The 22,482-nt window shown below is 44.3% G+C and overlaps 2 protein-coding genes across 7 annotated transcripts; both read left to right on the top strand.

Moving 5' to 3' along the window:
* Positions 1-1,361: 1,361 nt before the first annotated feature.
* Positions 1,362-16,150, top strand: LOC110487589 (ATPase family AAA domain-containing protein 2). 6 transcript variants are annotated; one of them, XR_005041299.1, is made up of 29 exons: positions 1,362-1,745; positions 2,017-2,111; positions 2,404-2,453; positions 2,650-2,746; positions 2,902-2,977; positions 4,043-4,121; positions 4,206-4,346; positions 6,934-7,052; positions 7,338-7,355; positions 7,495-7,589; positions 8,195-8,303; positions 8,441-8,556; positions 8,858-9,032; positions 9,279-9,367; positions 9,481-9,640; positions 9,775-9,865; positions 10,076-10,390; positions 10,609-10,726; positions 10,859-11,045; positions 11,310-11,495; positions 11,701-11,836; positions 11,954-12,150; positions 12,469-12,628; positions 12,949-13,071; positions 13,736-13,876; positions 14,348-14,492; positions 15,419-15,543; positions 15,730-15,858; positions 16,062-16,150. XR_005041299.1 is itself a non-coding variant. In XM_036970989.1 (28 exons), exons 1-28 carry the CDS (start codon positions 1,629-1,631, stop codon positions 16,092-16,094), a joined length of 3,477 nt encoding a protein of 1,158 aa, XP_036826884.1. In that variant the 5' UTR covers positions 1,362-1,628; the 3' UTR covers positions 16,095-16,150. The 6 variants fall into 6 exon arrangements, 2 of the variants coding, with proteins under 2 accessions (XP_036826884.1, XP_036826885.1); XR_005041300.1 differs by lacking the exon at positions 1,362-1,745 and adding an exon at positions 1,766-1,875; XM_036970989.1 differs by lacking the exon at positions 14,348-14,492.
* A 1,108-nt stretch (positions 16,151-17,258) lies between these two features.
* LOC110488324 (zinc fingers and homeoboxes protein 1) lies at positions 17,259-21,465 on the top strand. Its single transcript, XM_021560527.2, has 3 exons — positions 17,259-17,621; positions 18,214-20,994; positions 21,229-21,465. Exon 2 carries the CDS (start codon positions 18,344-18,346, stop codon positions 20,978-20,980), a length of 2,637 nt encoding a protein of 878 aa, XP_021416202.2. The 5' UTR covers positions 17,259-17,621; positions 18,214-18,343; the 3' UTR covers positions 20,981-20,994; positions 21,229-21,465.
* The last annotated feature ends 1,017 nt before the right edge of the window (positions 21,466-22,482 follow it).

Below are 22,482 nucleotides of genomic sequence, written 5' to 3'. Positions count from 1 at the left end.
TTTTGTATTGAAGTCAATGTAGCCAGAGGAAGACGGAAGCTAGCTGTCTTCTGGCTACACCATGGTGCTACCCTACAGAGTGCTGTTGGGACTACTGTAGACCATTGCATAATAGTATTTTTTAATCAATGATTTGGTGACGTGATTATATTTAGTATAGTTTTATCTAAAAAGGAGAACTTTTTTAATGTTTTACCAAAATGTTTTGTTGTAAATCATTGGTCCTTCTCTGAGGAGGCTCCACTGCTCTACATAGTTTTGCGAACAGTGGTTTAGCCTACAATCGAAGTTACCTGCTGCATATCTCAGTTCTGCACTCAGCTCTTTTGCTGCCAGTTGCACTCGGTGTATCCATTATAGCTCAGTAGGTGTATCATACAATGCGTCCATATGGCAGAAGGAGACGCATTCATAACTAGAGTGCAGAGGCCTGCCCGTCGTCCTGCCATAGATGGAGCCCCATCTGTTCAAAAGCACACAATTCGATCCCATGGAATCTGTTTTTCATCAATATAGCTATGCAGCACACTGAACATTCGCTGTGCCATTTCATGCTCGGGAATCGTGAGACAGAACAAAATGTCCTCGTGAATACCACCCCCCGACATGTAGCGAACAAAGGTCAATGCATCTCGGCCCTCACAGCTAACGTCCATTTGGAGAGCATAAGGTGGGGGAGTTTGAGTCGTTCAGTCAGTTTCCTCTTGATTGCTAGCTATAGCATCAATTCTTAGTTTCACAGTGTTATATGACAAAGGTATTGATGTGAGTGTCTGTACCTCTGCCTCCCCACACATTGTTTTCACCATATCAATTGTGGCCAGTAATATCAAAGTCTCTACAATAGTGTGTGGTTTCATAGTGTAGTGCGCTTAGCCATTCACCGTGGGAATGATTCAAGTTCAGCCTATTCCCATGATCTCAGGGAGCTCTGGTTGAATTTGAACTTAGATTTGAATAATTTAAATTGTGGTTTTTAAGGTTAAGCACATTACAATGATTGAGAGACAAAGATGATGTTACAATATAACTTTTTTTTTAACCAGGATTGTGGAAATTCTCCGACCCCATTTTCATATCCGGTACTTTGGGAGTCAGGGAAAATGTGTGGAGTAAAAAGTACATTATTTTCTTTAGGAATGTAGTGAAGTAAACGTTGGCAAAAGTATAAAAGGTAAAGTACAGATACCCTCCAAAAAGTACTTAAGTAGTACTTTAAAGTATTTTTACTAAAGTACTTCACACCACTGGTAATTATTAGTCCAGTTGAACGTTTGCAACTAAAACGAGAGTTTCTATTGGACAAATTCAGGTCAGTCCCTCCCCGTTTGCTTCCATTTAAAAAACATTTTGCAAGGGAATCCCCAAATATCCTTTCCACCCAGGGGATGTAAAACGAACGCAGCCAGGCATACGGTTTGTGACGTGGATGGTGCCAGAATGCTGTGTTTTGAAATTATACACGCACAGTAGTTTTGACATCTCAAAATTGGCTAGATTGTCGTTAACAATCTGCAATTATATGGAGATGGTAAGATTGATACATACCATTGTTAACATTGCAATTGTGAATAATTGACCGTAGTATTAGCTAGTAAACTCATTAAACGCGCAGTTTATTCAACACGATGGTGATCATACGTAGCATTTCGGAAGCACACCAATCAACACTTCAGTCTTCACAACCAGACGCCGACGTTCCATCCCAGCAGACTTCATGGAGAAAGTCCGCACGCTTGACTAACGTGAGTTGAACAAATGACAGGCAGTGCGTGAACAAACGTTCTACGGTGTCCTCATATGAAAATATTGTCAGTCACCTCTGTGCAAACGGCAATCTGTAAATAATGTCACCGAATTTTTAAAATCTTAATTGTAGGTTAGCTATGCAGAACATTTCTAAACTTTGTCAAAACAAACTTAATTTATATTCAACAGATGGAAGACAATTGATTGTCAATGCCTTCAAGGTTGACCAATACATTTGTATTTGAGTTCTGCTGTTCTCTTTCTCAGGGATATGTTGGTCAGAATGATCGGCATATTATCCTCTTGGAAGAGCTAAATGGACAAACACTGGAGAATGGGAGACCTGTCAGGAAGATAACAAGGTAACTCAGTTCTCAATAGTTAAATATTGATTGGTAGGCTAATGTTTCTATCCATAAACCAGATATAAAGTCCAGATGCGTCTTTGTCTGGAGTCAGTAGCATGGGTACCAGTCTGTTTATCTAACTTTCCACTCCTTGTAGGCCTACTCTGTGTGTTTGCTGAATTACAGGGAGTGGAATGTTAACTAAACATAATGTTACTCAGGCTAGTCCTACAGACCATTTTGATTCAGATACCATCAAGCATTCTTATGATATTTTAATGTTATTTTTTTTTAAATTCCTTCACAGGAAATCACCCAGGTTTCAGGTCAATGGGGCCTGTGAGGATGACCAAACTGGTCAGCCTAAAGCATGTTTCACATTATGATGCAAACAAGATCTATTTAGACATGCATGTCATAACACACACAACTACAAAACACTTTTTACGAGGATGTCACAATTTACTCCATTTAAATAATCATTCTCATTCACAGACTCATTTACCTACATGGAATTGTGAATGACATGAACTGTTTTGAATACCTGTTTCAGAGGGATCTCCTAGACCAGAAGGACCCCAGGGGGTTGTGCGACGCAGTACCAGAACCACCAGATACCAACAGTCCATGATTTACTGCCTCATCCCTAAGTAAGGAGCGTCACAACATAACCCTGACCCCCCCCCATGTGTCCTTGCTCCACAGTCTCTTGTTTACTTCCCCACTAGAGTGTGTAATTCCTCTACTTCTGCCCCAAAATGATACTACTATCAGAAGTTATATTGTTACTTGTTTTTCTCCATAGCACTGCTGAGGCAGTCCTCCACAAGATTGATGACATGAATAAGATGCGCTGCCACTTGAAAAACTCAGAACAAACAGTGAGGCTTTTTCCAGTTCGTAAAATATAATTTTGTCATTCAGCCATCCACAAAGACGGGGATGAAATACAATACAGGGCTATATTTATGCCGTATAATTAGAAAATAATAAGAAACCATTCATTGACATGCTCCCCCTTTGAGATTGGCATTGGAGACTCACACTAACTCTACCCAAACCCAAGGGCTTGTTGCACTGTAGAAATGTGTTTACATAATAACCGGCCACTTTTTCTAGGCTCTATCTTCTGCTGCCACACACAATCTCTTATCAGGCCATTGTAAGGGTGTTGCACCCATCTGTGGTCCACCACCCTCTCGTGCTCTCTCTCTGCCCTCAGCAGCCCTCTGTGTTGTGTATTTAGGAACCGAATTCACACTGTTGTCACATTGTTGCCTCATTCACCAGCAGCTGACTGAAACTCTACACTGTGTCAAAAGCGTTCCACAGGGATGCTAGCCCATGTTGACTCCAATGTTTCCCATAGTTGTGTCAAGTTGTTTGGATGTCTTTTGGGTGGTGGACCATTCTTGATAAATGCAGGAAACTGCTGAGTGTGAAAACCCCAGCAACGTTGCAGTTCTTGACCAACCCGGAGTGCCTAATACCTACTACCATACCTCGTTCAAAGGCACTTACATTTTTTATCTTTCCCATTCACCCTCTGAATGGCACACATACACAATCCGTGTCACATTTGTCTCAAGAGCTTAAAAACCCTTCTTTAACCTGTCTCCTCCCTTTCATCTACACAGATTTTTGAAGTGGATTTAACAAGTGACATTAGTAAGGGATCATAGCTTCCAGCTGGATTCACCTAGTCAGTCTATGTCATGGAAAGAGCAGGTGTTCTTAATGTTTTTGTATATTCAGTGAACGTTCATTTGAATTTCACCAGATTAACCTTGAGATATGGGAAATAAGACTAGTGGAAGGAAATGACCAATAATACCTTTTGAGATTGAAGTCTCACTGAGATATGTGCCATTGTGTCATGCAGGCCACTGATGAAAGGAAATGGCAATACCATACCAGTTGTATCTATGAAGTTGTTTGAATTTCAGAGGATCTCTTCTAAAGCCCAGCGGAAGAAGACCACGGATTGTCCAACTGTAAAAGCAGTTTCCAAACAAGAAACGGAAGGTCTGTTTCCATTGTAGTTTAGGTCAAAGTCATGTTTGACCATAACATGAATTCATTAACTTTTGATCCAATACCTATTTCCAGAGTACTCTGGTGACGATGGTGAGGAGGATGACGATGATGAGGACCACGGAGATGAGGAGCACGATGAAGACGACAATAACAGCAAGCGCTATGAACCTCGACAGAAAAAAGCAGTGCTTCGCTACCAGGCCCCTCTGGATGGTTATTACTCTTTGCTGAACTAGCCTTCTGAAAAATGTTCTCCGTCATTTACTTAACTATTCATCTCAATTAATCTCAGTTCCACCAATTCCTTTTGAGAAGTTGGTCCAAAAAAACAATTCACTTTATTTAACCTAATTGGAAACATTCTGTCATAAAGAGCACATGTTCAACTACTTCATAAAAAAAACATGTTTCCCTATCTCAAGAGGTTAAATGAAAATATTACTATCATAAGTGCCAAATATAGTAGCAGGGTTGACGATTTCCTCTTAACCCAACCATAAATCTTCCCTTTTCACCCCCAAAAAATGAAATTAAAACATTTCTAGCCTATCTATCTATGGGTAGCAGGCTTGACGTGCTTTCCATCACAAAACACCAGCAAATGGTCCAAAAGAGTAGAACAAGCTTTTACACTAGGGTTCGACTATTCGATGTTCAATTTCGTTCAAAAATATGTTTTAAGGAATTGTTTCACATAACAGGTTTGACCTTAAAACGAGGGAAAGATGTCAATTAATCACATTAAATAAATAATAATCTTCAGAAATGACTTTGTCAAAGCAACAAAATAACTAGGGCTGTCCAATTATGGTGAAAACTTGGAGGAATTCTGGGGTTGAGTTAGTTAAAATCTGCAGAGGGTGCACGGAGGGACATGCTGAGTTTGGGCACTTTAGCAAGTGTTTATATAAATAATCAGATTAAATTCTCCATGTGGTCTTTATTGAAGGGCACTTAATTTAATATAACAGGCTTTTAATATTCAATATTGGTGCACAATTTCTACTTAAAATATCAAAAGGCACCCATTTCGTGGAAGAATGCCGCAGTGCTGATTGGGATCAGGTCCCCAGTCCATGTTATTCATGATGATCTCGTATATAATAATAAGAGTCTACCGCACACCCAAAACAAATAAGTAAAAGGTGCTGGAAGCAAAATATGAAACTGGAAAAACAGGAAAAAGTCTATGCACACCTCAAGTCAGATGCAAATGTATTTTAATAGTAGGTAAGCCTTCAGTCAGTCGACCTTCATCGGAGCATATCTCCACAAAATATTCTGATCTAAAAAGCAAAACATTTTTTTCCCCCACCTTTATTTAACCAGGTAGGCTAGTTGAGAACAAGTTCTCATTTACAACTGCAACCTGGTCAAGATAAAGTAAAGCAGTGACACAGACAACAACACAGTTACACATGGAGTAAACAATAAACAAGCCAATAACACAATAAACAAGTCAATGACACAGTAGGAGAAAAATAAAGTCTATATACAGTGTGTGCAAAAGGCATGAGGAGGTAGGCAATAAATAGGCCATATGAGCGAATGATTACAATTTAGCAGATTAACACTGGAGTGATAAATGAGCAGATGATGATGTGCAAGTAGAGATACTGGTGTGAAAAAGAGCAGAAAAGTAAATAATATAAAAACAGTATGGGGATGAGGTAGGTAGATTGGGTGGACTAATTACAGATGGACTATGTACAGCTGCAGTGATCGGTTAGCTGCTCAGATAGCTGATTTTTAAAGTTAGTGAGGGAAATAAAAGTCTCCAACTTGAGTGATTTTTGCAATTTGTTCCAGTCACTGGCAGCAGAGAACTGGAAGGAAAGGTGGCCAAATGAGGTGTTGGCTTTGGGGATGATCAGTGAGATATACCTGCTGGAACGTGTGCTACGGGTGGGTGTTATCGTGAACTGAGATAAAATGGAGCTTTACCTAGCATAGACTTATAGATGACCTGAAGTCAGTGGCTCTGGCGATGAATATGTAGCGAGTGCCAGCCGACTAGAATATACAGGTCGCAGTGGTGGGTGGCATAAGGTGATTTGGTAACAAAATTAATGGCACTGTGATAGACTGCATCCAGTTTGCTGAGTAGAGTATTGGAAGCTATTTTGTAGATGACATCGCCAAAGTTGAGGATCGGTAGGATAGTCAGTTTTACTAGGGTAAGTTTGGCGGCGTGAGTGGAGGCTTTGTTGCGAAATAGAAAGCCGATTGTAGATTTGATTTTGGATTGGAGATGTTTAATATGAGTCTAGAAGGAGAGTTTACTGTCTAGGTATTTGTAGTTGTCCACATATTCTAGGTCGGAACCGTCCAGGGTGGTGATGCTAGTCGGGCGGGCGGGTGCGGGCAGCGAACGGTTGATAAGCATGCATTTGGTTTTACTAGCGTTTAAGAGCAGTTGGAGGCCACGGAAGGAGTGTTGTATGGCATTGAAGCTCGTTTGGAGGTTAGTTAGCACAGTGTCCAAGGAAGGGCCAGAAGTATACAGAATGGTGTCGTCTGCGTAGAGGTGGATCAGGGAATCGCCTGCAGCAAGAGCGACATCATTGATATATACAGAGAAAAGAGTCGGCCCGAGAATTGAACCCTGTGGTACCACCATAGAGACTGCCAGAGGTATGATATTATGATATCGTTTAGTACCTTGAGCGTGGCTGAGGTGCACCCGTGACCGGCTCGGAAAACTTATCCTAGATCAGCACTCCCACTCTGAAATTATTGACTAGTGGCCAAGATCAGTGCTTATCATGATGTTATGCCTCTCTCACTGTTTCATCTGTAGAATCCAGGAAGCAGCCGCCCATGTTTTTCGACCGCCAGGCATCTTCCACTAGAGAGAGCTACCGCATCAGTGCCTCAATGCCCAGGAGTGTCCACACCACCAGCCGAAGGAGTGGCAAGGTCCATCCCACAGTACTGTACTTCACACTACTGGCACTTTACCAATAGTCTTAGCCCGTACATTGGTTTCATAGTGTCCAGATATTTGTTTTGACACAAAAAAATCTTTGTTTTGACCAAAATATGTTGTAGGGTCCATTATTGCTGTGTTTCATGGGTTGGGTCCTTATAAATGGTTATGGTTTTATTTATGACTATGGGCTATTATTGTAGGGTCTTGTCAATATATATTACTTTTCATTTTGATGGTTAATATTTGTCTTTTTTCACTGTTTCAAACAACAGGATTGGGTCCATAGGCAGGTGAGTCTTTGGCACAATTTAAACAACTTAAGTCTCTCATGTGTTATTGGGGACTGACAACGTTGGGAGAGAGCAGTACAGTAAAGCAGTGAAGTTTTTTTCCTTTCTCTGTCTCCTTATGGTTTGCTTTGACCCGCAGGAGAAAGCATGCTTGGCGCACACCTACAAAGCCAGCTCCTCTGATGAGGAAGACTCCTCTGATGAGGAAGACACAGAGCAAGAAGCCAAGAACAGGTCAGTGAACATGTCATCACGAGCAAGCCATTTGACACACTTCAACAGTTTGACTTGTCCCTATAATGATAACATGTTTAATTTAGTTCACAGTTAAAATCTACCCTGGAAAGTAGTACTAAAGAAAGGAGAAAACGATGTTTTGTTGCATATTACTTGATTGTTTTTTATATTTGTTTACTGATCATCTGTTATTTGCCATGGCATATTATCTTGGACACGATTGAATCATATTTAAAGGATAATGAACATGGGTGAGCAGAGCAATGATTCCCCATTCCTGAATGTTTTTGAACTGTGTCTATGACATCATGAGTGGTGGTGATCGATGATGTAATAATAATAGACGAAGGTTCCATCTGGGTTATTCTGGTGATATCTCCTTGGTGATCTTCATTGGGTGCCAGACCTTTTGTAGTGAACACATGATGTTGCTCAAGAGTTTCTCTGTATGAGACTGACACCACGAACAGAACATAATTATTTGGATTTTAAAGCAAAATCTGTCCAATATTTCACACCAGTGGAATCCAGTGTGGTTTTGAGCTTCTGGTCAGAATAAGCTTGCCAAAACCACAATCTCTTTCATTTGGGATCCCTCTCAGGTGTCTGCCGCTGAATTTGCGCAAAGAGGACATTTGGGGAATCCATAAGGACAGAATGAAGATGGGTGTGAGTCTTGCGGATGTCGACCCCATGGCGATTGACCAGTCGGTGAGCTCTAAACATCACAATTCAATTATTTGAAGCCGTTTTAATCTCAAAAGTTGGTTTGCCTACATTATATGATCTTTAAGTTATCAGACTGCATCTCCTATGTAAAGATCCAACCCCCTCTCTTCCCTCCAAAGGTGTGCTTTGACACTGTTGGCGGTCTGACAAGCCACATTTCTGCCCTGAAGGAGATGGTAGTCTTCCCTCTGCTCTACCCAGAGGTGTTTGAGAAGTTCAGGATCCAGCCCCCAAGGTGAGAAATTGTTTTAGGTTTGAATAGCTAACATATTTTGTTGGGTAACTTGCAGTTATTTTGACTATTGATTTATATTGCCTTTGGGGTAGCTTACCATAATGACATTGTGAGGAATTAGCCTACAACAGGATGAGGAACTTACTTGAGTGAGCAACTAGAATGGATCCTGTCAATGGACTGAAGCCCCACCCCACCCTAACTCTAATCACAGCCTCATTCACTCTTCATTTCATTGGCTCTTGGATCCTTTGAGTCCTTTGCAAGGATCCATTCAAAGAAAATTCCCTGTCTGTTGCAGGGGCTGCCTGTTCTACGGTCCCCCTGGTACGGGGAAGACTCTGGTGGCCAGAGCGCTGGCCAACGAGTGCAGCCAGGGGGAGAGGAAGGTGGCCTTCTTCATGAGGAAGGGGGCCGACTGCTTGAGCAAGTGGGTGGGAGAGTCGGAACGCCAGCTCAGGCTGCTCTTTGACCAGGTACAGTCCCTCATACAACACACTAAAGATCATTAATATAGTTATCACTGGTGCATTCAGTCTTAGTGAGACCATTGATTCTAGTATTTGCCTATCAGCATTTCCTGCTCAAGTCACTATTGGTCTCTTGTTGTAACTCTGTAAGGTGAAATGTAAGGGTGGCTGGCTATACTGTGTTTGACGGTCATGTCTATTATATAGGGACATACTTGCATTGATAGGATGACTCATTATTTGTACCCACAGGCCTACCAGATGCGGCCAGCCATTATCTTCTTTGACGAAATCGATGGGTTGGCTCCGGTTCGCTCCAGTCGTCAAGACCAGATCCACAGGTGAGACATTTCAGCCACGCTCATTTCTCACTCCACTGATTACAGAGACTTACCATTGATTGTGCCTGCATACTAAACATTGTATACTCCCAACTCGTGGTTCCTTCCTGCAGTTCCATCGTGTCCACCCTGCTGGCACTAATGGATGGCCTGGATAGCCGAGGAGAGGTGGTGGTGATCGGCGCCACCAACCGACTGGACTCCATCGACCCCGCCCTCAGACGCCCCGGACGCTTCGACAGGGAGTTCCTCTTTGGCCTCCCTGATCGCGAGGTAAGACTCACTTGAGTTAATATGTGTGCGTGCAAAACTCAAATGTCCATCCAAATCTTCCTTTGACTTGAGAGGCCTACATGCAGTTACTTTTTATTCGTGCACTTATCTTTCATTTCTGTCGACAACTCCAGTCCCGGGAAGATATCCTAAAGATTCACACCAGACAGTGGAATCCTACACCGTCCGATCCTTTCCTGGAAGAGTTGGCTGATAAATGTGTCGGTAGGTGATTTAATGTATACCAAATCAACTCTAGCGTTGGGCAAGTCAAGATTGTACAATAATTGTAAGAACAGAAATAGCTATGTCGTTTTGTTGTCTCATAATATTCAGACAGATCACCACAATTCATCTATTGATTTAACACAGTTCCACAGTCAATCTGACACATGCCACGTATTAACCACAACCTCTTCCCCCTCTGCACCCCAGGCTACTGCGGCGCCGACATCAAGGCGGTGTGTGCCGAGGCGGCCCTGTGCGCGCTGCGCAGGCGCTACCCCCAGATCTACGGCACGTCCCAGAAGCTCCTGCTGGACGTGGGCTCCATCAACATCAACAGCCGGGACTTTGTGGCCGCCATGAGGAAGATGGTGCCAGCCTCCCAGAGGGCTGTGTTGTCCCCTGCCAAGGCCCTGACCCCTGTGGTTACGCCCCTGCTGGGCCCCGCCCTCACCAACGTACTGGACGCAGTGCAGAAGCTCTTCCCCCACGCCGAACAGGGCCTCAAGAGGAAGAGGGATGCAGGTGGGTCGGGTTAAGTTTTGTCTGAGAACTAAGTCACGGCCATTGTTATCTGGTCCCAGATTGATTTGTGCTGTCTTGCCGAATCCTATGGTCAATGTCATGCCAATGTTGGCTATACAACACAAACAGATGTGGGACCAAGCTAGGTCACTATTAGAGAGGATCATTGGTTAAGTTCAGTTGTTGCAATTACTTGATCAAGTTTTTCCTTTGATCAGATCTGACAGACAGCATTCTGGAGGATGAAATCATGTACAGTGGGGACGAGGGCCCCTCGTCCAATAATTCCATCACCAAACACACCACCACCAAAGGGAGCTTCCTCCATTTTGCCAGGTAAGATGTAGCCCACCTGTAATTTGTAGATACGTTCTGCCTTGAAAGAAACACCCTATTCTCATTGTTTCCATTCATAATCACATCCCTGAGTCTCCATTCACTTCACCTCTCCGCTCGCCTCTGTTTCAGGAGTGCGATCTGCCACCCCACCACCTACCGGCCCAGGCTGCTGCTGGCTGGGCGTCCCCGGGCGGGTCAGAGCTCCCACCTGGCCCCCGCCGTGCTCCATGCCCTGGAGAAGTTCCCAGTCTACACCCTGGACATGGCTGTGCTGTTTGGAGTCAGCTGTACCTCACCTGAGGAGGCCTGTGCACAGGTACTGGCTGGAACTAATGTAGCCTTTAGAAATAAAATGATAAAATGCACACCGACTTGCTACACTCGTTTGTGGTGCAGAGAATTATAGCCCCAGAGTTGACTTCATTGTAGAAAGGCAAACTCCATCAAGCAAATAATTACTCAGTCAAATGCAGCGAGATGTCGGTTCAGTGCTGATAGTTTCAATCCCGACCTAAGTGCTAGGTTGGCAAGTGATACACAGTCATTGACCTCTTAGCCCCTCTCGCCCTGCCTGCCCCAGGTGTTCTGCGAGGCCAAGCGGACTTCCCCCAGCATAATGTACATCCCCCACATCCAGCAGTGGTGGGACACGGTGGGCTCGGCCCTCAAGGCCACCTTCCTCAGCCTGCTGCAGGACATCCCCTCCTTCTCCCCCATCATGCTGCTGGCCACCAGCAACGTGGCTCACCGCGACCTGGCCGTCGAGGTAGGTCATATCTGGGCCTCTCCCGCCATGCATTACACTACAAGTACTGTAGAGAAGTGATCCCTGGACCTTACTGGGCTACTCAACCCATGAGTAGATTCGTAACCACGTTCTTTTTTTTTTTACACTTCAGTAAATACTCTTTGTAGAGGTGAAAACCCTAAATAGTCACTGAGGTAATTATTCTACACTTTGTCTCTCTCAGATCCAGACTCTGTTCCGGATGGAGTACGGAGAGGTGCACTCTATCCAAATTCCCACCCAGCAGGAGAGAAGGAAGTTCTTTGAGAATCTCATCCTTAGCCAGACTGCCAAGGCACCCGCGTCCAAGAAGAAAGCCTGTACCTACTAGATATTTATGCCTTTTGATAATCACTTGGTATAATTGCTGTTTGTGTCCCATCTCCATTTTAACCCTCCTTCTTTACCCCCCTCTTCCTCCCCCTCCCCTGACTTAGTGATGCATGCCATGGAGGTGCTCCCCCTTGCCCCCCCTCCTCTCCCCAGGCAGATGAGTGAGAGGGAGCGTCTGCGTCTGGAGGAGCAGGAGGAGGACACACTCAGGGAGCTGAGGCTGTTCCTGCGCAACGTCACCGAGCGCCTCTCCCAGGACAAACGCTTCAAGGCCTTCACTAAACCTGTGGACATCGAAGAGGTAGGGAGAAAACACTGGGGGAAAAAGAGAGGAACAAGGAAGGAAAGAGGTGTTTTTGTGGTGTTGTAGTCCAGGGTGCTATTCAAGATTACTCTAATGGAAGCTAAATGTTGACTGACCCAAACATAGTCAATACTTAACTAGCAAGTCTGAATACAAGTACATGCATTCTAAGTGAGCTCTGGCCCCTTAGGGGAATGCACTGTTGTCACTTCAGATTTCTGTAGCTTCGCTCCTTTACCGACGCTCTCATCCGAAACAACCAGAGTGGTATTGTGTCCCCCATCTTATCAATGGTTTGTCTTCTTCTCTCGCCAGGTTCCTGACTATATTAAGGTGATCAGGCATCCCATGGACCTCTCCACTGTACTGTCCAAGGTCGACCTCCACAAGTACGTGACCGTCAGGGAGTTTGTCAACGACGTGGACCTGATCTGGAAGAACGCCCTGGAGTACAACCCTGACAGCGACCCATCTGGTATACCTACAACCGTCTCCACCTCACTAAACCGAGTGCTGTTGTCGTTATTATTATTATTATATTATAACTGACGTGTAATTCTAGCCTGGTTCCAGATCTGTTTGTGCTGTCTTGCCAACAACCATAGGAGTTAGCAAGACATAGCAAACAGATCTGGGACCAGGCTAATCTTACTCCAATATTATTTTTGTTCGTTATCTCTCTGAAGATATCTTTGTCCGTTCTCATTGTTCTGCTGCAGTTTAGTTGGTCCCATGGATGACGAGGCCCCCTACTGTGTACCTCTGTCATCAATGTCTCTCTCTTTGTGTGTCCAGATCGTCAGATTCGTCACCGGGCTTGTGCCCTGAAGGACACGACCCACGCCATCATCCGCGACGAACTAGACGAGGACTTCAACAGAACCTGTGAGCAGATCAGAGAGTCGCGCAACAAGAGAGGTAACTGCTGCTGCTTATAACGTTGACATATTGCTGTGATTTGAACGCTGAAGTAGTGACCTAGCCTACATGGTAAAACCTCTCAGTAACACTTTATTTGAATAGTCTGTAGTCCATCTGTAGATGCTCTGCAATCAGTAACATTTCAACTAACTATGTACTAACCCTAGCCCAAACCTAACCCTAAACTTAACCCTAACCTTAATCCTTACTCTAAACCTAACCGTACCTTAGCAAGCAGTTGCTTATCAACAGATAGTTTGTTGATAGTATGACCATCTGTAGAGCATCTACAGATGGAAATCCGGACTATCCAAATAAAGTGCGCGCAACCTGTCTCCAGTTGTTGTCTCTCTTGCCGTGTTGTGTGTTTTGTCATATATATTATTATTATTTTTATCTCAACCCCCGTCCCCACAGGAGGCATTTTTGCCTTTTGGTAGGCTGTCATTGTAAATAAGAATGAGTTCTTAACTGACTTGCCTAGTTAAATAACCCAAAAAATAAAATAATGTGAGTTCAGCTAGCTCTTGTATTAGTTTCAGTGTCTCGTGTCGGCTTCTTTAACTATTTGTCCAATGATTAGATGAACCCTCTCTTATTTTCCTTAAAACATCTTCGTTTTAATTGACAATGCTAACAACATATTTATGTCTACTAACAGGGTGCACGTCCTCAAAGTTTGTCCCCTCCTACTACCAGACTTTGCCCAGAGAGGAAGGATTTGCCGAGTCCAAGAGGCTAGGCGGTAACACTGGCAAAGACGCCAGCACCCCGTTCGCTGCCAACACACCACGGCCCGCACGTAAGTCTCACCACTCTACTCCTTAACTGTTTATTGGTAGGTTATTTGTTACAGAGCATAGCATCCAGTGGAAATGATGGTAGACACTGGTCAACCACCAAGGGACAGCACTCAGGATTGAGCTTTTTACTGCTTGATTTGCAGTACATAAGCAGTTATTATTATCAGTGTTTAAACGTTTAAGGGCAAAAAACTAATACCTCCCAGATGTGTTACGAGTGATAGAAAGTGGAAGTGCCAAGGATCAGGACAGGAACAGAAGTAAGTGTAGCCACAGTGAAAGAGGAGGATTCTTTCCAGTTGAGTGAACCAGTCAAAAGACAAGACCAGAGTTAGAAAACCACGATGGCAGGCAAGAGCAGAAATTGAGAGCCAGGGCATATTCATTGATATAGAGAAGTCTCTGTCTGTCTGTCTGTCCCGTTCTCCATCATGTTAAAGGACCATCTCTTCTCTATTTAACTTTCCTAGCCTGTCCTCTAGCCCGTAAAAAGAAACCGCCCAAAACACGACGCGAAAGCAAATGGCTCTTCGGCATCATAAAGAAGAAGAAAAAAGAAACCTACTTCTTTCTTCGAACAAGGAGATCACAAACTCAGGGGCTGAAGAAGCGGATGTGAGTGATGGCATAGAGGAACAAGCTAAGGCTTTGGAGACTATTCTAGAGAACGGCTGTGGAGACTCCCCTATGGAGTGTACCTCAGAGAAGACCACTAAGCCTGCTGAGGATGTGGAAGAGGCCTGTGTTGCAGAGCAGCCCACCACCACTCCCATCCCCAATGGAGACTGGCAACAGCGAGCTCCAGGCCCCACAGACGACTCACACCAGCCAGGCCTCACACAGGTCCAATCTGGGATCCAAGCCAGTCCAGTGGTGGCAGTCAATGGAGTTAACCACCAGCCTTCCAGCCCTCCAGTGGAACATGGCCCAAGTCCAGTCAACAACACCCCTACAAGGGAGGTAGATCAGGGGGAGAAACACACCACAAAGACCAAAGAGCCTGTAAGGTTGGAGGATGACTGGGACATAGGTCTGTATTAGGGTCCCAGACCCGGGCAGCAAGCAAGCTACATCTTCTGGCCTCAGGGAACAGCTCATTCAGTTTCACTGACCTTTGGCCTCTTGGGCTCCAGCTGTTGGGGAGCTCTAACTCAACACAGCACATCAGTTAAAGGGATACATCCATCGCTGCACTGATTTAAATACTCTGTAAGAGTAAGTTCCTTTGGTTGTAAATGTGTTCACCACAGCATGAGGGCCAATGAACGCATGCAAAAAGGTTGACTTTGTTGTCGAAAATCAAACTACATTAATAGTGCAAATGCTTGTAATTGTGTCTTCTGTGCCTTTAGTTCTAGAATAGGAAACCATACAATGTTACTGGGTAGAAACCTCATTTGCATGTTAGGAGATATGCATATCAACACCAATAGCCCATTGTGTTAGCATTAGCCTGTTCAGCCAGCACTGATTAAAGGGACTTGAGCTTATCAGCTCCCCATCACACCCTCCTGATTGCTTCCTGTGTTTCCTTCCAACAGTGAGGCGTGTGACCCGTGCCACCAGGACTCTGGTGCAGCAGCAGCAGTTGATCGACGTGGACAAGGCCCTGGAGATCCTGACCCAGAAGACCCCTCAGCTGGTCGTGGACCACGACAAACTCAAGGTAACCTCCTGAACAGTTTTTTTTTTATTTTTTTAGAAGGTTAGGCCATGCTTCTTACAATGTAGTTGTATCAGAAGTACACCCAGAAAATTGGAGACCAGAAATATGGTCATGGCAAGTCACAGCCAAACACTTATTCATTCATCCTATATTCATACATTGATTTGTGTATAATTTATTGTCCAGGAATTGCTCAAAAGAGTTGTGTCCAAGACTGAGGGCTATGAGGTGCATCAGCTGGAGAAGCTGTATGCTCTGTTGTGTCAGAGCATCTACAGACACCGCCAGAACTTTGATAAGACAGAGCTCTTACAGGTATGTGGCTTACAACTTCTCCGTCTTTTACGTCACTTGTTGTAGGAAACATATTGAGTATGGAAACAAACCATTCCCTACATTGAAATGTGTGCATAATTAATTAACTGGTGTATGTGCATGTGAGTCACTTGAATGACTTAAAATCCTGATAAGTGATTTATACTTTGACATACATTTTAATTTCCTTCCACTCATTTTAGGAAATGAAGAGAGAAATCAACAACTTTTCCTAACTTCCTCTCTTGATGTTTTCCTATTTTCCATATTGTAATAAAATGATGCATTTCAAGATTCAGTTTTTTTTTTAACCTATTACAATGAGCCTAATCATGCATTACATTGGTCAGAAATGTGGTTACCATAATTTATAGTATTTCAGAGGCACAGACTTGAGTCAGAATTGACTTGAGACGTGTATATTTTTCTTACTTGTGACTGACTCTAACACAGTGTGTATTTTTACGTATGCATTTGAAATATGTCTGAAATCACAGTCGCACACAGTATGTGCGCATATGCACAGGTTCACTTCACGCTCTTCCAGTGTGGGAGCCACGGGACCAAAACAGTGTTGAAACCTGTGCTTCAACACTCTTAGTGAGTCAATTTCTGCAACAACTATGCGGTTTACTTTCTGCATCTGTCATATCTCTGAGTCTACCTTTTTAATTGCATATTATTAAAGTATTTGTATCTTTTGTATGACTTTTTGATTTCTTTATGGGGCAATTTTATCCTCCTTTTCCAACATTTCACATCAACATTATTAGGATATTTGAGAAGGGGTTAGTTCTTCTTAAGATTATCTACATAATGAGCCTCACGTAGCCGACAATACCTGCTTTATGATGTACTACAAACCCATGGCAGGATTAGACAGATGGGTATACAGATAAGATTTAGTTGGGACCCAGCCCATGTGGGGGTGGAGGGGAACGAGGGAGTTGATGTACTGGCTAAATAAGCACTTAGTAGTGGGATGTTATAAATTCAATGAGCAAGGCAGAGGGCAAAAAGCCTGATTTGGACAGTGATGGTGCAGAGATGGCAGTGGAATAGAGATACTAAGGGCAGAGGAAAGTTGGTGAGGGGAAGATAGGCTATTTTTACAAGATTAAGGGTGGGACACAGCTGGTTGAAATAAGACTTTAAATGTGATAAGAAAGCATTCAACAGGAATGTGTGATTACTGCCAGGAAACAGAGACCGTGGAACATGTATTGCTACATTGTGGGCAGTATGAGGGAGAATTAGATACAGGACATTAATTTAAAGAGTTTATTGAGTAGAACGCCATTAGATATGGTATCAAATATTTTATCTTATTTAAAAGCAACAAGGCTGGCCCACACTCCAGTACAGTAGGTGGCGTTAATGCACCATAACGTTGAATGCCAACCGCCGATAAACCCCACCGAAGAAGAGGAAGAAGGAAATAAAAAAATGACTATCGTTAGATTCGATGAGCCATCGGTGTCTACATCTAGGCCGGTTTAAATGCATGAACAAACCAAACAAGGTGATGTTTTGTAGGCAAAGGGAAAGGGAGTGAAAAAACAACCGAATCTCGGCGCATTCACTATTCTGCGTCTATGATAACAACAGATGGACTCGTTGCTCCTGTGGGCCACTGCCGGAGTCGACAGTGCATTTGTTGGGGAGGGAACGACTGGGCAAAGGCGGAAGACGGCGCATCAGCAGTCAGATTGGAAGCTAACTGGTTGTTGCAAGATGCTTGTAAGCGACAGTTCTCTACACGGGTAGGTAATAAAATTAACACCACGTGAAGGTAGTTTTACACACGTAATAGTTCAAATGAATAAGATTTGACTATCATTTCCCACTTTTTGCTGAATACTCCCACCCCCCCCAAAACAGAAAAATACGTACACTCGTGACCGGCACAAGTGACAGATTAATATTATTTGCAGTGTGACTGACTGACAAGTTGGTTAACAAACTGGTAGTTAGCAGACTAATGATACGATACAGAGGCATTAGTAATACTACATCGATTTAGGAATAACATGTCTTGTCCTGCAGTTTTCTCAAATCATTTTGCTTTGGGCCAGAATGCATATAAACAGCCACTTATTAATGGTGTTTCTGTGGAGCGCTTTGAAGACTTCAATTGTGAGAGTTTAGTATTGGCAGTGGAAACAATGTAGCGACTTGCAAATGTATTAGTGAAATGAAACTTTCTATACATGTCCCACCACACTTACAACAATCTGTTAAAGGACACTGCAGTAGAGACCCCCCTCTTAAATATTGTAGTAGATAGGCATTCATGTTTAGACCTTGAATTTTTCTCTCAATTATGTGCATATAATATGGATCTATCTCTTGCAGGATTTAAGGATAAGTCAACTTTGAAGTTTGAACTCCTGAAGTAACCTGCATGGATCGACAAGGGCTGAACTAAAATTTTGATTAAAAAAATATATATATATATATTCAACACAAGCACAGATAAGACACAATGGCGAGCAGAAGAAAATCAACAACGCCTTGCATGTTCCCTCCCGTTGAAATGGTGGATTCAGACCCTGACATGGAGGTCGTTACAGAGGGAGATGAACAGACTGACGAGGGGGCAGCTAGCTGTCCTGTGGAAAACTCAACTGAAAGCAACCCGAGTGAGGAAGACACACAGGCCATGGACCACTTCATTAAAACTATGGACTCGAGTACAGCAGAAGGAGGTTATGAGTGCAAGTACTGCAGCTTTCAGACATCACAGCTCAATATGTTTACCTTGCATGTGGACACTGAACACCCAAATATAGTTCTAAACTCATCTTATGTGTGTGTTGAGTGTGACTTTCACACCAAGAGGTATGATGCATTGTTGGAGCATAATGCACGCCATCACCCTGGAGAAGACAATTTCACCAGGACCATGGTGAAGAGCAACAATCAAACCATCTTTGAGCAGAGAGTCAATGACTTGACCTTTGATGGCAGTTTTGTTGAGGAGGATGAGGACACATCCTGTAAAGGTATTGCCCTAAGCAAGACACCAATCATGAAGCTCAAGAGTAGGGCTGAGGCCAAGAAGTTTACAGGCTCACACAAAATGGCAGATAACAGTGTCATTAAAGTGGAGAGTGATGGGGAAGAAGAGGTGCCCCACCCTCCTGTCACCCCCACTGTAGTGGCTGTGTCAACCCCTCTGACCATTCAACCTATTCAGCAAAGCATAATGGTCAACAGCCCAAATGTGCTCCAAATAAAGACCACCAACTCCACCACAATGCTCCCTCCAGGGACATTGGCTCAAGTTCTGTCTGCCTTGCAGAATCAGCAGACCTCCCAGACCCAGCTCCTCATCCCAGTCAGTAGTATCCCCACATACAATGGGGCCATGGACAATAATGTCCTGCTGGTCAGTGCCTATAATAGGTTCCCTTACCCATCTGTGTCAGAGATCATGGGTCTAGCAGCACAAACCAAGTTCACAGAGGAGCAGATAAAGGTGTGGTTCTCTGCCCAGCGGCTGAAGCACGGTGTGAGCTGGACCCCAGAGGAGGTGGAGGAGGCCAGAAGGAAGAAGTTCAACGGCTCAGTGCAGGCGGTGCCACAGACCATCACTGTCATCCCAGCCAATTTTGCTACGGCAGCCAATGGCCTGCAGTCCATCTTTCAGACTTGTCAGATTGTAGGGCAACCAGGGATGGTTTTGACTCAGGTAGGGGGTGGCAACGCTGTCCCTGTGGCCTCACCCATCACGTTAGCTGTTGCTGGGGTCCCCAACCCCAGAACCAGTGTCAGTAAGGTAACAGAACCCTCCACCTCTGAGACCGCTTCTCCACTCAGTACCGATTCCCTGGGAGCGCGACCCAAAAAATCCAAGGAGCAGCTAGCAGAGCTGAAGGCCAGTTACCTAAGGAGACAGTTTGCCACTGAGGCAGAGATCTCTCAGCTGATGAAGGTCACTAACCTCACCAAAAGAGCAATAAAGAAGTGGTTCAGTGACACACGTTACAACCAACGCAACTCAAAGGATCACCAAGGCGTTGCCTTGAATGACATTTCAGTCAACACCAACAGTAACGATGGCAGCAGCAGCACAGCCATTGTGATCGACTCCAGCGACGAAGCCAGTGAATCCTCTCTCACAACCCAAGGGCCCATCTATGATCCACGAATCAAGTTCCGCCACGCCTTTCCTGACTTCACACCTCAGAAGTTCAAGGAAAAGACTCCGGAGCAGCTTCTGCTTTTGGAGGCCAGCTACCAGAAGTCTGACACGCCAGGCGATGAGGAGCTAAGTAGGTTGAGGATGGAGACTAAACTGACCAGGCGAGAGGTGGACGCCTGGTTCTCTGAGAGGAGAAAAATGCCACTGGACTCTGATGGCACAGAAGAGCTAGAGAGTGAAATGGTCAAAGTGCCTTCCTCTGGGCAAGAAGCTCGGACGCCATCCAGCGGCCGGAAGATAATGAAGAAAACCCCAGAGCAGCTCCACGTCCTGAAAAGCGCCTTTGTTCGTACCCAGTGGCCCTCTGCTGAAGAGTACGACAAGATGGCCAAGGAGAGCGGGTTACCCAGAACCTACATTGTCAACTGGTTTGGAGACACCCGTTATGCCTGCAAGAACAGTAACCTGAAGTGGTACTACTTGTATCAGAGTGGAAAGGTTAACGAGGCAATGAACGGAGGTGATCTTAAGAAGAAGCCACGGAAACGCTTTCGAGGTTGGTCCAGGAGGACGAGGCGGCCATACCCCTGCAAACAAACACCCCCTACCATCAAAGTCAAGACGGGTAAAGATATTTTAAAGGAGCACTACCTCAAGCATAAGGTCTTAAATGAGAAAGATTTGGATGAACTGGTGGCCAAGTCCAGTATGAGCTATGAGCAGGTGCGGGACTGGTTTGCGGAGATCAGCAGGAGGGAAGAGAAGGGCCTTGACCCTTTCAGTGAGGGTAAAGAGGAGACACACGGTGACAGTGAGGGAGAGATGGAAGTGAAAGAGAAAGGGGATGATGAAGAAAACGACATTGACGACAAAGATGATGAAAATAACAATGATGAATATGAAACGAATGACAATGAAACCACGGAAGAGCCTCTATGTTTCAAGCAATCACAGTCAGAACCAGAAGATCAGTGATTTAAAAGGTCCAGGTGAGTGATGACAAGGATGTGTAGAATGAGTACATTTTCTAATTGTAAAGGCATTTGTTACTTGTGTGTCCTGAATTATTATTAAATGTTTTTAACATGTCAAGATCTGTCCTCTGAATTTAGCCTAATACAAATTGAATTACTTTTGACCTTGATTTCCTCTTTATACAGTCAGTGAGGAAATTTGCACACTAATCTCATGTTTTCTTAATTATGACGTTTTTGCTCCCACAGAATTGTCATTGGTTGCCTACAGAAGCGAAGAGATGGGAAAACACAGGTGAAATGTACCAAGTGTTTTGGTGTTAAACTGCGTGGACCAACCAGGCACGAAGAAGCCAGAAGATGTATGATGCCAAATAATTTTAGCAAGAGATTATATACTGAACAAAAATATAAACGCAACATGTAAAGTGTTGGTCCCATGTTTCATGAGCGGAAATAAAATATCCCTGAAATTTTCCATATGCACAAATCATCAAATCAAATGTTTATAAAGCCCTTTTTAAATCAGCAGATGTTACAAAGTGCTTATACAGAAACCCAGCCTAAAACGCCAAACCGTAAGCAATGCAGATGTAGAAGCATGGTGGCTAGGAAAAACTCCCTAGAAAGGCAGGAACCTAGGAAAAAACCTAGAGAGGAACCAGGCTCTGAGGGGTGGCCAGTCCTCTTCTGGCTGTGCCCAGTGGAGATTATAAGAGTACATGGCCATTAAGATCGTTCAAAAATATGTTCAAATGTTCATAGATGACCAGCAGGGTCAAATAATAATCACAGTGGTTGTAGAGGGTGCAATAAGTCTGCACATCAGGAGTAAATGTCAGTTGGCTTTTCATGGCTCGTTCAGAGGTCGCGACAGCAGGTGAGGGAGAGGATCGAAACAGCAGGTCCGGGACAAGGTAGCATGTCCGGTGAACAGGTCAGAGTTCCATAACCAGGGTTGAAACTGGATCAGCAACACGACCAGGTGGACTGTGGACAGCCAGGAGTCATCAGGCCAGGTAGTCCTGAGGCAAGGTCCTGGGGCTCAGCTCCTCAGAGAGAGAGAGAGAGATGGGAGCATACTTAAGTTCACACAGGACACCAGATAAGACAGGAGAATTTTACCAGATACGAAATAGTGACCCTAGACCCCCCCCCCCTCCCCCCGGCACAGACTATTGCAGCATAGATACTGGAGGTTGAGACCAGGGGGTCGGGGGACACTGGGCCTGTCCGATGATAACCCCAGACAGGGCCAACCAGCTAGGATATAACCATACCCACTTTGCCAAAGCACAGCCCCACAACAATAGAGAGTTAAACAGACAACCAACTTACTGCCCTGAGACATTTCTGAGTATAGCGCACAAAGACCTCTTCCACCGCACAAGCCCGAGAGGGCGCAAAACTGGCTTACTTCTCTCAAATTTTGTGCAAATTTATTGACATCCCTGTTAGTGACCATTTCTCCTTTGCCAAGATAATCCATCATCTGATAGGTGT

This window comes from Oncorhynchus mykiss, chromosome 32, assembly GCF_013265735.2.
Source record: "Oncorhynchus mykiss isolate Arlee chromosome 32, USDA_OmykA_1.1, whole genome shotgun sequence".
Lineage (NCBI taxonomy): Eukaryota > Metazoa > Chordata > Actinopteri > Salmoniformes > Salmonidae > Oncorhynchus > Oncorhynchus mykiss.
Note: the sequence above shows the minus strand (reverse complement) of the source record. Positions and strands in the feature narration are given on the sequence as shown.